Genomic DNA, 13,432 nt, shown 5'->3' on the forward strand with positions numbered 1-13,432 from the left:
AGAGTTAAGCTTTCAGCCTCCCAGGATGCACTAGGTCCCCCTCCTATACCCCGCCCCCGAGCCAAGGCACCTCAGTTAGTTACCAAGCCATAGGCCGGAGGAGGAGAAGGAAGAGAGAGAACAAAGATCTGGACACATACAAGAATCACATTCTCACCAGAGGGAGACGGAAAACCGGTGACCAGAGCAAAGCCCATCTGCAGCACAGGTGCGACAGGGCGGGAGTCCTGTGGAACCCTATGGACTTCGTAGAAATAGAGATAACAAGGGTAAGTTCTTACCATATCTCATATTTTCTACTTCAGGGTCCATAGGGTATCCACAGGATACCTTGGGGATGTCCCAAAGCAGTATCCTTTAAGGGTGGGGACGCTCCTGTGCAGAAAGGAGAATCCGCCGCCCGAAGGAAGCATCCTGAGAGGCGAAGGTGTCAAACCTGTAATACCTCACGAAGGTATGGACAGAAGACCACGTAGCAGCCTTGCAGATCTGAACTGCCGAGGCACCACGTCGAGCTGCCCACGAAGGACCCACAGACCTAGTGGAATGAGCCTTCAGAGAAGGAGGGACCGGTAGGCCTTCATGAAGATAAGCTTCAGAAATAGCCATACGGATCCAGGCTGCCAAAGTTTGCTTTGAAGCAGGCCAACCCTTTTTACGGAAGCCAAAGAGGACAAACAAAGCGTCCGACTTCCTAAACGAAGAAGTGCGGTCAACATAAGTCCTTAAGGCCCGCACAACATCCAAAGAGGCCTCACCCACGGAAAGACCCGGTGAGTTAAAGGCCGGAACAACTATTTCCTCGTTAATATGAAACTGGGAAACAACTTTGGGAAGAAACTCGGGCCGAGTGCGGAGCACTGCCCTGTTCCCATAAAAAACCAAGAAAGGGGGTCTACAAGAAAGAGCCCCTAACTCAGAAACACGTCTGGCCGAAGCAATGGCCAGAAGGAAAACAGTCTTAGCTGTTAGCCATTTAAGATCCACTGAGCCCAGTGGTTCAAACGGCGGTCCTTGGAGAGCCCTCAGGACCACAGCCAAATCCCAAGGCGCCACAGGTGGAACAAAGGGCGGCTGAATGCGGAGAACACCCTGCATAAAGGTGCGCACATCCGGGATTGTAGCAATCCTACGGTGAAACCAGACAGATAGGGCCGAAACCTGTACCTTCAAAGAAGCAAGGCGAAGCCCATGATCTAGTCCCGCTTGCAGGAAGGCGAGAATCCGAGACAGACGAAACTCCCGCGGTGCATAACCTCTCGGTCGACACCACTGGAAGAACGTATGCCACACGCGATGGTATATCCTCGCGGAAGACGGTTTCCGAGCTCGTAACATGGTACGCACCACCGAGCTGGAAAACCCCCGGGACCTCAGCATGGCCGTCTCAACAGCCACGCCGTCAAAGACAGCCGAGTCAGGTCCGGGTGAAGGCAAGGACCCTGAGACAGAAGGTCCGGTCGTAGCGGCAACCGCAGAGGAATGTCCACGGACAGACCCTGAAGGTCTGAGAACCAGTGCCGTCTGGGCCACGCGGGAGCTATCAACAGGAGCGTCCCTCCTTCCTGTTTGAATTTCCGGATTACCCGTGGAAGAAGGGAGACCGGAGGGAACAGGTATGCGAACCGGAACGTCCACCGGACGGACAGAGCATCCACCAGAGACGCCCCTTCGTCTCTTGTGCGAGACCCGTACACCGGCAACTTGTTGTTGTGCCGGGACGCCATGAGGTCGATTTCTGGAAGACCCCACCTGTCCACCAGTAGTTGAAAAACGTCCGGGTGCAGGGACCATTCCCCCGGATGAACGTCCTGGCGACTTAGAAAGTCCGCCTCCCAATTGAGCACTCCCGGGATGAAGACCGCTGATATGGCCGGAAGATTGCGCTCCGCCCAAACCAGGATCCGAGAGACCTCTACGAGAGCCGCCCGACTGCGAGTTCCTCCTTGCCTGTTTATGTAGGCCACGGTGGTAGCGTTGTCCGACTGGACCTGCACCGGGCGACCCTGGAGAAACCGCTGTGCCTGCTGGAGAGCATTGAAGACCGCACGGAGTTCCAAGATATTTATTGGAAGCTCCGCTTCTGTCGGCGTCCACCTGCCCTGGAACAAGTGTGGACCCGAAACTGCTCCCCAGCCCCGAAGACTGGCGTCCGTTGTCAACAGGACCCAATTTGGAACCCAGAACGGACGTCCCTTGTTGAGGTGGGTCGTCTGTAACCACCACGTAAGGGACAGGCGAACCTCCTGGGTGAGCACAATCGTCTGGGACTTCAGAGACTGAGTCAGCCCGTTCCACTTGGACAGGATCAGGTGCTGCAGAGGTCTGGAGTGAAACTGGGCGTATTCCACCATGTCGAACACCGACACCATGGAGCCCAGTAACCTCATCGCCGAGTGTAAGGACACCCGGCGGCTGTGCAGACAACTGCGCACCCTTGACTGTAAAGCAGAGATCTTGTCCTCCGTCACGAAGATCCTTTGCTGTCCCGAGTCCAATAAGGCTCCAAGATGCAGAATCCTCCGAGACGGGATTAGAGTGGACTTCTGCCAGTTGATTAGCCAGCCGTGCCGTTGCAGCAGTGCAATGGTCAGGTCCAAGTGGCGTAACAGGAGCTCTGGAGATCCTGCCACCAATAACAGGTCGTCCAAATACGGCAACATGCGGACTCCCTGCAGCCGCAGAGAAGCCGCCATGACCGCCATCACCTTGGTGAAAACACGTGGTGCTGTTGCCAGGCCAAAAGGTAACGCCCGAAACTGGAAGTGGTCGCTGCTGATTGCAAACCTGAGGAACTGTTGATGGCGCCAAAGAATAGGGACATGCAGGTAAGCGTCCTGTATGTCCAATGACACCAAGTAGTCCCCAGGTTCCAGCGCCAGAATGATGGACCGTAGGGTCTCCATCCGAAACTTCGGGACCCGCAAAGACTTGTTGAGTGCTTTGAGGTTGAGAATCGGACGATATGACCCATTGGGTTTCTGTACCAAAAATAGATTTGAATAGAAACCCTGGCCCCTCTGGGAGAATGGAACCGCCACTATAACTCCAGCCTGGAGCATAGTGTGCAATACCTTCCGCAGCTCCGTAGCCTTGTTCCGGTCTGATGGGAGACCCGTGGTGAAGAAGCGAGCCGGGGGTCTGTGCCGGAAGGAGAGGGCGTATCCGTGGGAAACCACCTCCAGAACCCAAGTGTCTGTCGTAGTGGTCGACCAACACTGGGCGAACTGTAGCAGGCGGCCTCCCACCCTGGGATCCCCCAAAGGGAGGCCCGGACCGTCAGGCCGCAGGCTTGTCATCTGGCTTGGGGGCCGGACGTCTGGTACTCCATGCCTGCTTCCGGGGCTTGACCGATTTCTTAGGGCCAGCCTGCCGAGGAAACGACTGTGGTTTGGGCCTGCCCTGGGCCCTAGATGACCGAAAGGACGATGGTCCCGAACCAGAAGGAGCAGCGGCCGACGGGAGACAGGCAGATTTGGCTGCCGCCAGCGTGGCCACAATCTTATCCAGATCCGGACCGAAGAGAACTTCTCCGGTAAACGGCAACGCTTCCAGACCTTTCTTGGAATCTGCGTCCGCCTTCCAGGATCGCAGCCACAAGGTGCAACGAGCAGCTACCGCTGCTGAAGAAATTCTAGACACCAGAGTACTAATGTCTAGAGCCGCCTCGTTGATGTAGGTGGCCGAATCACGGAGATTGCCAATCAACTCCGCCTGATCGGCCGGACAGTCGGATTCAAAAGAAGCCTCTAATGAATCCGCCCAGCGCTCCATCGCTCTGGCAACCCAGCAAATGGCCATAGCCGGCCGTGCTGCCCCCCCTGCAAGGGAATAAGCGGACTTCAGGCAGATTTCTACCTTGCGGTCCGTAGCATCCTTAAGGGAGGACATGGATGGCATCGGCAATGTGGCACTACGGACAAGACGGGTCACGTGAGAATCCACCTGTGGAGGGGATTCCCACTTCGCAAAATAATTATCCGCGAACGGATAAGCCACCGCCAGGCGTCTCTGCGGCTGGTATCTTTTGCCAGGTTGTTTCCACGCCTCCTCTAAATGGTCCACCAACTGACCCGAAAGAGGAAAGACTGTGGCATCGCCCTTCACATCTTTGAAAAAGGCATACTTAGATTTAGCCGCTGGGGGAACTTCGTCCTCAATCACCAAGGCTGTGCGGACCGCCCGAATAAGTCCAGGAATATATACTTTGGACTTAGCATCAGCGTCCTTAGTATGGAGAGGTTCCTGATCGTAAGGATCTAGAATCTCCCCATCATCAGACGTCCCTTCGTCATCCTCATAAGGAGCGGACAGAGACGCCACCGGCCTTTTATGAGACCGCATCACAGACTCCCCTTGCAACACATCCGACAAGTGCTGTACAGAACTCGTCAGGGAGTTAACCCACGCTGGCTCCTGAGAACCCGGGAGCGGGGAAATAGGGAGACTGTGGGGTACCACCAATTGTCATGGGAACCCCTGCATGGGTGACGACACCACAGACTGCTGGGACAAACCCATCGGAGTAAACGCGGGCTGCGGAGCTAACTGGCCCACTAAAGCTGTTAACGCCTGAGCGAAACAAGCCCAGGGCGGCTCCTGTACCGGTGCTGTAACCGTAATAGGCCGCGCCATGGACAAACACTGCCGGCAAAGGCCCTCCGCGCTACCCTCCCCCTCCGCTAACGGTACTTTGCACGTGGTACACTGTAGCCGGAGGGGAAAATCACTTTCAGACATGATGGCACCACGTATGTGACCTCTCTCACCAATTAAGTATTAAATAGGCGAGAGACCACCCTGCAGCACCGCACCGCAAGGGCTTTAGCAGAAAGAACAGGGACAGTAATAAAGCTGACAGTTTAGAGAAGAAAAGTTACAGGCAGCAGCGCTAGCACAGTCACATACAATGCAGAAAAATAACAATTCCTGCACTAACAGCGCTGATCACTCAACTACACAGACACAGGGCCTGGTAGGACACAGCGCTGCATACACAGACCTGACCACAGCGGAGGAGAGGTATGCGGGGGGACCCAGACCACGATGCTTCCTTCCAGCGCTTCTAGCAGCGTTCACCATGCGTTCTGGAGAAGATGGCCGCCGAGGAGCAGAGAGGAGGCTGGCCTGGGGGAGGAGCGCTGCCACAGGACCAGTCGGCAGCATGCAGAGAGGGCTGTGTGCAGCGGGGGAGGCGCCGGCTGTGAGACAGGGAAGGCGCGCTCCCCTGGCATGCATTTAACCCCTGGGACGCCGCAGCGCTACCGCTCTGCTGCGGTCCGCTGTCCCAGGGGGTAGTGGAAGCGCAGGTTGGTCGCCTGGCTCCACGCTGCAGCCAGTCCCCAGGGAGCCCCCTGCCTGGGGACTTAGGACCATGTGATCAGCGGGGACCCACCGCGGGACCCCGCTGCTTACCTCTGTCCCCCTTGAATCCGGCCATGGTCCGGAGCATCTGGGGTCACCGCTAGCTGTGACCCCAGACGCCCACCAGCATCCCCGGATCAGTACCGGCGTTCTGGTACCGGCGGGGTGTAGGGAAGACAGCATGGACGTCAGGACTGACTGTCCATGCTGTTCATCCAGTTGTGCAGCCACAGCTGCATGAAGAATAAGCTTCAGGGGCTCTTCTAGCCCCCACTCCAACAGGTGCACCCGACTCCGGCCGGGCACCAAACTAAACTGAGGTGCCTTGGCTCGGGGGCGGGGTATAGGAGGGGGACCTAGTGCATCCTGGGAGGCTGAAAGCTTAACTCTTTGGTGCCCTGCGACTGACGTCACACCTATACCCCAAGGTATCCTGTGGATACCCTATGGACCCTGAAGTAGAAATAAACTTTTTAGATCAACTTCTGTTAAGTCTCTATAACTTAATCATATAAATAGAGGCATGAGTCATAATTTTACCAATGCAATCTAATAATCATGTTTAATATTATAGAACATAATGAATTTTGCATAGACTTGAAATGCCTTGTGCGGTTATGAGATTATTTTCATGCAATGTCAAATGACTACGTGTAACTAGATAGACTTTAATATGTACCAAGAAAAGCTGAAGGGAATACACATTTTAGATGTTGAACCAAATCAATAAGTCTAAATAAAAAGACTAAGTAGCAGTAACAGCAGCTATATTACCCCATTGTCATTAAATCTGAAGACACATCTATGTGCACAATATTTCCAGTTATACTGCTCTATGCTATTGTCATTATTAAGGACAGTCACAAAACTAGTTAGTCCAAACCGGTCAAGTTATTCAAATATTTAAGGAGTCTTGCTTTGCCCCTGTTACCCATGCTAGCCAATCAGGTACTTGCTATCATTTTATAGAATGTACTAGACCAGTGTTTCCCAAACAGGATGGGTACAGGATGCCGGCACTCGGGATCCCGGCGGTCAAAATCCAGACGCCGGCATCCCAACAGGGCTAGGACACCGAAGCCGGTCAGTAGGTATCCTAACCTGCCCCCTCTCCCTAACCCTTACCCTCCCTCCCTGGTGCCTAAACCTAACTTCCACCTCCATGCACCCTAAATCTAACCCCCCCCTAGTGCCTAACCCTACCCCCGCTACTTACCTTCGGGATGCCGGCGCTGGGATTCTGGCGACATCGCCTGCACTGGAATACTGAACGTATCCCTTCCCAAACTCTTTCCTCAGGGAGTACTAACAGTGCATGTTTTCCAGGTCTCCTCACTGACAAATTAGATGATTTGCTCCACCTGTGGATCTTCTAAAATGTGTTAGCCAGTAATGAATATACCTGTGCACCAACCAGGAAAAATGGAAACCATGCACTGTTAGTGTTCCCTGAGGAAGGAGTAGGAACAGAGCATCACTATACCTCCCATCTATTCACTTACTGTTGAGACAACTGGACAGTGGCTGGAACTATTCATGGTCTATGGTGCTTATGACATCTTATTGTGACTGTCCATGGGGAACAGTATGCTGAAGCACAGACTGGAGTGGGACCACAGACTGGAGCAGGGAGCACCGAGACTTCAACATGGTATCACCATAAGGCTTGTCCCAGCAGAGATTTGAGAGTCTGCATATTGGTCACTTCTAGTGGCAGCAGATACAAGCAACCTACTAGTATACTCTAACATAAGGCACATGGGTAATTGTATTATGGTTATATAAACGTAACACTAGGAGGCAGTAGTCACCTTGCTTTTGTTCCGCGTGCTAGTCATCCTGCTCCGTAAGAAGCTGAAAGTGCGGCTGACTTTGTTTTTCTCAGATTCTGGTTTTGAAGGAGTCATATACCTGTCCCATTCCTCTTCTTCAATTCTAGGTATAGTGACAAGTTGTAAAATTTCATTCTGTCTTATTTTTGAATATTACACTCATAAAAGGGGATTAAAAAAAAAAGTCGTCTTCTCTGCGTAAATGACAGCATTGAAACTGCAACACACAAAATGCATCCCGCTACAAACACAAAATATTTACCACAGTAAAGCACACCTTGTGCAACGTCCACATTAAACCCCTTACCAATATAGAATTGGTACACCACATTTTAGCTGTGTATATTTCCTCTGAAAAAACATTCATCAATTGTTTTTTCCTACATCTTCAGAAATTTTGCAGCCGAAGAACTTATTTTTCGCTAAACAAAATTTTTCTTATTTTCCAACTCTGTTGACCCTAAATCTCCACCCGTTGTATAAAACAAATGTATGAAACTCGCACATTGCTGCAAAATATGGTGCACTTGTCCCCACTTTATAATTAACAAAATAACAGGACTACAGTAAATTAATTGACCTTTTTTTAGGGGGATATGTCAAGGACAAGCTCTTCATACCTCCCTTTCCCGTTAAACTCGATGATCTAATATATGATAACATCAGCTATTGCTGAAGTTGAAGCAGACATGTTACCACTTGTTTGGCAAGAATTTGACTACCGTGTTGATATCTGCCGTGTGTTCCAAGGGACACACATGGAACATCTGTAAGATGTAAATTCATTTTAATTACAATATTTCAGTGGATATGAGCCCCAAGAGATATATATAGGCCTGGGCCCAACTGATCTGCATTGCAGTCATTTTTTACACAAATATTTGCATATGATTAGCATACATATTAAATAGATGCATATCGTCATTATAATAAAATGTGATGTACCAATAGGGTGAGAAGCATTAACATAACATTTTACGGTAAGAACGCTTTTCCTCCTTCGTTCTAACAACATCTGCCTTACAATAGCTTTCTGGCTATGTATGTCTGTGTAAAGTGTATTTCATATGGATATCAAAACCATTAACGTTTGCAAAAGAAAATATACTGTCAATATTTCTTCTGTATCACAAAACTGTCCAAGGCTACCACATGAACAAATCATGGATGCACAAGTTCCAAATGTTTAGTCAGACTCATGTGAGGCTATTGCAGTGATATGAGGCTAGCTGTACTAAGCAATCCTTTATGAACATGCATGCCATGCACTGTAACATTATGGGCACAATAAGCACTTGTCACATCATTATATTTTAAATTTAACACCACAATAAACATTTATATTGTTCGTTTACTGTATGTGACTACTATGTCTGGAATGTTCATTATGTAACAAATACCTTCTTATGGTAGTCACTGCTATTCATCAGTGATACAAAGCAAAATACCAAATAAGATTTGTGGTCAGACTTATTTTTGGATAGGTAATTTTTCTTATAATAGGATTAAACAAAAAAAAAAAAATTGGTAAGTTTAGCCAATTTAAAGAATAATGGGGAGATTCAATTAGCCGAGGTAATTTACAGTGGGCTAATTAATAGCTGGGGGCTATTCAATTAGCCTCACTTAACGGGATTTATTTTGGGTATCATGAGACCCGAAAAGAAATCCCCAATAAGTGTGCTGGTGTTGGGGGATGAGCCACTTATCGCCCTAATCCATGAACTGTTCACGGCTTCCGGATGTTAACGCCCGATAACCTGAGTTAATGCACGTTAGCGCGTTCATTTAACGGGCGTTAACACAGGTCTCGGGAAAAAAGGAAGCCTAATTGAATAGCCTTGTGCAATAAAGCCCGGGGCTACCTCCTTTTATTTAATCGGGGCTAAATGAATTCCCCCCTAAATGTTAAACAAGATATCAGTAATAAACACAAAAATATATTCTAATCAAAGCACTGTGCCCCAGGAAAATTGCTGAGACGATTGAAAAAAATATATATAGCGGAGTCATAAAAGTAAATGATATATTCTACAAATAAAAAAAATTAACAATTTGATAACTGGCCACTGGCACCCCAACAGCAGGTGTAGGCAGCCTGCGGCTCTCCAGTTCGTTGTGTTCTGTATGCTGGGATTTATAGTTCCACAACAGCTGGAACAACAACATCTGAAGATGATACTTTGTAGTTTCATTTTGTGGAAATGAGCAACACACTCAAGGATGTAGCAAACATTCCGGAGTCATATGAATTAATTTACTGCAACATTTTTCATTTGAAGCCATATAGTTTAATACATTTAAAATGACATGTAATGCATGGCATGTACTGTATGGCATGTCATGGGTTTGTGGATAAGAGACCCGAATTAGCAACAGTAATTTTCTGCTTAAAAATGACTAAAATGACAACAGCCAACATTAAAAAGCAGAAGACCTTGGTAGTCAGGTGGGGACGTTACACACATATATCTGGATATATCAGTAAAGATAGACAGATAAATTTAAACAGAAGTAGTATTTTTCTGCACCAAAAGCTTTGCCAAGTGGAAACCAATTTGCCAGAAAATACCATGATGGTGCCAATGACTCAAAAGTCCCTGGCACATGTGATACAAGAAAAACATAGGGCTATGTCTACATTGTATGTTATTGTGCATGTTACATGCTTCTACATGTTCTGAATACTGTCCCAACTACCAGTTGTTTTTCCAGTCTATCTGGGACAAACTGTGCGCTAAATTACCTGCCCCCATAAGTAAGGCTGGCTACATACTTGCACGTTATCGGGCCGAATTTGGCCAAATCGGAACGACAAATCGGGCATATCGTGCAGTGTGCATGCCCGATTTGCGCGCTCTCGCAGTCGCATGCGATATGGCCTGCTGCACAGCCCGTCACACAATATGGCATGCGGCGCCATACATATTAACGAAGGATGGAACAAGTAATCGTTCCGTCATTCATTGAAACGTGTACTGTGTACCGGAAATCATGCGATGGCCAGGGCGAAGGCACATTGCCCTGAACATCGTCACGATTGCTGGTCGGTCAGGTGTGTTCCCACCCTAAGATGTATATAGCTCCAGCTGGCACGGATGGATGAGGACTTGGACCCGGAGTGGAACTAGGAGAGGTTTTCAGGGCAGATTGCTGGTACTGGAAGGAAGCAGGCTTAAGAGGGGTGTTATTCATGAGTGGCCCGCTTGCAGGAGGAGAACCAGATGGAGGTATAGGTAGGGAACGAACAACTGGTAACCGGGTGACTGAGGAGGAGCACAGATAGTTCGGATCTCAGCAAGGGTCCCGCTAGGGGTGGTAGCCTGGAATAGTACTGCTGTCTCACAGAGGTCAGACGAGGATGGCTGGAGCCTGGAGCAGCAGTGTCTGAAGGTAAACCACTTGGAGCAGGTAACAGCAGGGGAGCACAGAGAACTAGTACCCAGCTTGCACTGGGTATAAAGTTGCACTGGCAAAAAAACAACTGCACAGTAGCCCTTAAATACCAAAGGAAGTGCATAATGGTTGCTAGGACTCCCGATAATGCTCTGGCTGGATTGGCTGAAGTGAGTCACCTGATGAAATCCAAGATGGCGGCGCCCATGTCACGCTGCCTAAAGTGACCCATACTCACACCTGCATACAGGACTATGTGCCTCCGTGACCCTGAGGTATGCAGCGCTGAACTCCAGATGCCCCCGCCCCCGCCAGAGGGACCCCGCCATAACGTCTGGCCAGGTAATGTTCGCTGGCCCCGGCCACATACAGCCCTGGTCGGGACACCAGCATTATATTCCTAAATTCTCCAAAAGAAGATCACCTGACCTGACAAGTCTTCAGAGCAGAAGTCTTTAAATTTTTTAGGCTGAGGAGCCCAAACTGATCTGTGGTCTGGTACCACTTGCTACCAGGAGGTATAGGTCTACATCTAGCAATGTTGGATAACAATGCCACCAACACTGGGTGAAGGTAACATAAATGTACTGTGCCATCTCTTGGGTGAGCTCTTGAAGTGTCTTGCTAGAAAACAATGCACCTCTGGAACTGAAGTATCTCTGGACAACCCTCCAACTCTCCTCTCTTGTATCTGCTTCTACCATGGTGCTTTAAATATCTAAATTATGTGTGTTCACAACAATCATACAACTATTTTGCTGCACAAAGGTTTCTCAATAATGTACAGAGCACCGATACTACAGTACCTTTTCTCTCTTGATTGGTCGGGAAGGCTGTACGCGCGTTCTATTAAAGCAAATAAGAGAAACATCGATTAGGAATAGGACTTATAACTGCTTGGGGACATTTGCAAAATCCGCCACCATGAGATTTCAGTAAATTTTTCAAATCATGTCATAATCACGTCATAATGATAATAAAATATCAATATTAAATGAATGTTAAAGGTTAGTAATGAATGTCAAAACAAAGGTGGACACCTATAAATACAGAAGCACATTATTTATTCACTGATTTGACTTGGCAGATGATAAAAGGCAACTCTTAAAATCAGAATCCAACCAAAGCATCATGCAGAGTTAACAAACTCAGGGCTTGATTTAGAGTTGGACAACGGTGCAACTTAAAGCAAGAAAAATGCACTTTATCACACTACTGTACCCATGTGCCGTAATGTGTCCATTAAGCATAAATCACTGTAACGCCCTCCTGGGAGTGTGACATATGTTGACTAAGCCACATCTCAAGATTTACTGTAAGTAAATAATTGTACCTGGGCAACATCCCAAAAACCGCTATTGCACGATTATCAGATGTCAAACAGCATTTAGCCCTTTGTCAGCGTTACCTTGCAAATACATACTTGATAACCATTCTTCTTATAGAAATGCTGATTGCATACACAAAGGAGGTGTTGCAGCAGGCCTATAGGCTAGAGCCAAAAACAAGCCAATGAAACGCAGCAGGGTAGAGGAATAGATTGAAAGGACAGGGCTACACATGCAAATGTATTCATGCTGGAAACCTGACAAAACAGGTGTCCAGTTTTCACTTCATTGTATCCTATGGAGAGAACTGGGCGGGTCGCTTTGTAGAAGGCAGATGAAAGTGGTTATGGCCAGATTCAGCGCTGGCCGACTCAATAAATATTTCTCGGTCATTTGATCCAAACTGATAAAATTGCATTGTGTAATGTGCCCGGACTTTGCAGTGTAGGCCTGCCCTATAACCAGAAGACCACCACCTGCTAGAGCACCACAATGAAAGACTCATGGAAGGAACTTCTCACCCCATACCTGGACAACAAGGCACCATGGAGAGAGGTAACACTAGAGGCCTGATTAGAGCCGGACACAAGTCCAAATATGGGATGCAAAAATGCACTTGGGTCGCACTGTACGAGCGGCATAAAATGTTACAGTTAACCATATCCCAAGTACAGCACAGTAGGAATGTGCACATGGAAATATAGCCCCCTACAGATGTGTCCTAGTTTGATTTCAACACATCTCCAACATTGGGGCATAATCCATGTGCAGCCTGAAAGGGGCAGGTGACGTTAAATCAACACGTATAAAAGAAATCATCTTGATATAGACACTGCATGAGGTGTTGTGTGTACAATCAACATTAAATGTAGAAAACCATGGATTGGGGCGAATAATTTCCTTCCATACAAGAGGGACATGCAGCAAACCAGACTCCTAGTCCCCACATCACCAGTGCATTACTTACTACCCGGGTGCAGGAGAGATACTGATTTAGACAATGAGAGTGCCTGAAGAAGTGAGCGGCCATTGAGGCTGAATACAGCGTCTACAAGCAGGAAAACATTCTTTACGTAGATACATTTCAGCACTTGCATCTAACTACATACAGCAAGCCTTGCAGCCAGTGAGCAGGACATGTGTCAGTACTAGGTTAGAAATATTAAACATATAATATAAACATTTATTAAACAACCTTAATGAAGCACAGTTTAGATATAAGCCTGGTATTTAGAGACTGACTCAGCAAGAGTCGATTTTACATCTGAGAATAGATTTTAGAACTAATTAAATTGGAGCTTAATGTGTGGGGTCAGACACAAAACAGAGTAAGGCACTAAATATGCATATTTAGGAGTACATACGTGGGTGAGCCTTTTTGCCTACTGGTATCAGGTAAATACAAATTCCATGGGATTATAGACTAATAGAATTGTAGTTCATACTGCACGTTAGGAGCGGACATGTGACAGAGAACGAACATTTCCATTGTGTTTGCTGTCACTACTCAGG

The 13,432-nt window shown here is 48.1% G+C and overlaps 1 protein-coding gene across 3 annotated transcripts in view; it reads right to left on the minus strand.

Moving 5' to 3' along the window:
• The window catches only part of ARHGEF28 (Rho guanine nucleotide exchange factor 28), a 287,796-nt gene that overhangs the window by 84,966 nt on the left and 189,398 nt on the right, over positions 1–13,432 (minus strand). For all 3 annotated transcript variants that reach the window (XM_088443751.1, XM_088443750.1, XM_088443752.1), the window contains 2 exons: positions 11,399–11,438; positions 7,176–7,299 (listed from right to left, as the gene is read on the minus strand). In XM_088443751.1, coding sequence (XP_088299877.1) covers positions 7,176–7,299; positions 11,399–11,438 — 164 coding nt within the window. The remainder of the gene's footprint in view (positions 1–7,175; positions 7,300–11,398; positions 11,439–13,432) is intronic.

Source organism: Taudactylus pleione, unplaced genomic scaffold (genome assembly GCF_031769625.1).
Source record: "Taudactylus pleione unplaced genomic scaffold, aTauple2 ptg000333l, whole genome shotgun sequence".
Lineage (NCBI taxonomy): Eukaryota > Metazoa > Chordata > Amphibia > Anura > Myobatrachidae > Taudactylus > Taudactylus pleione.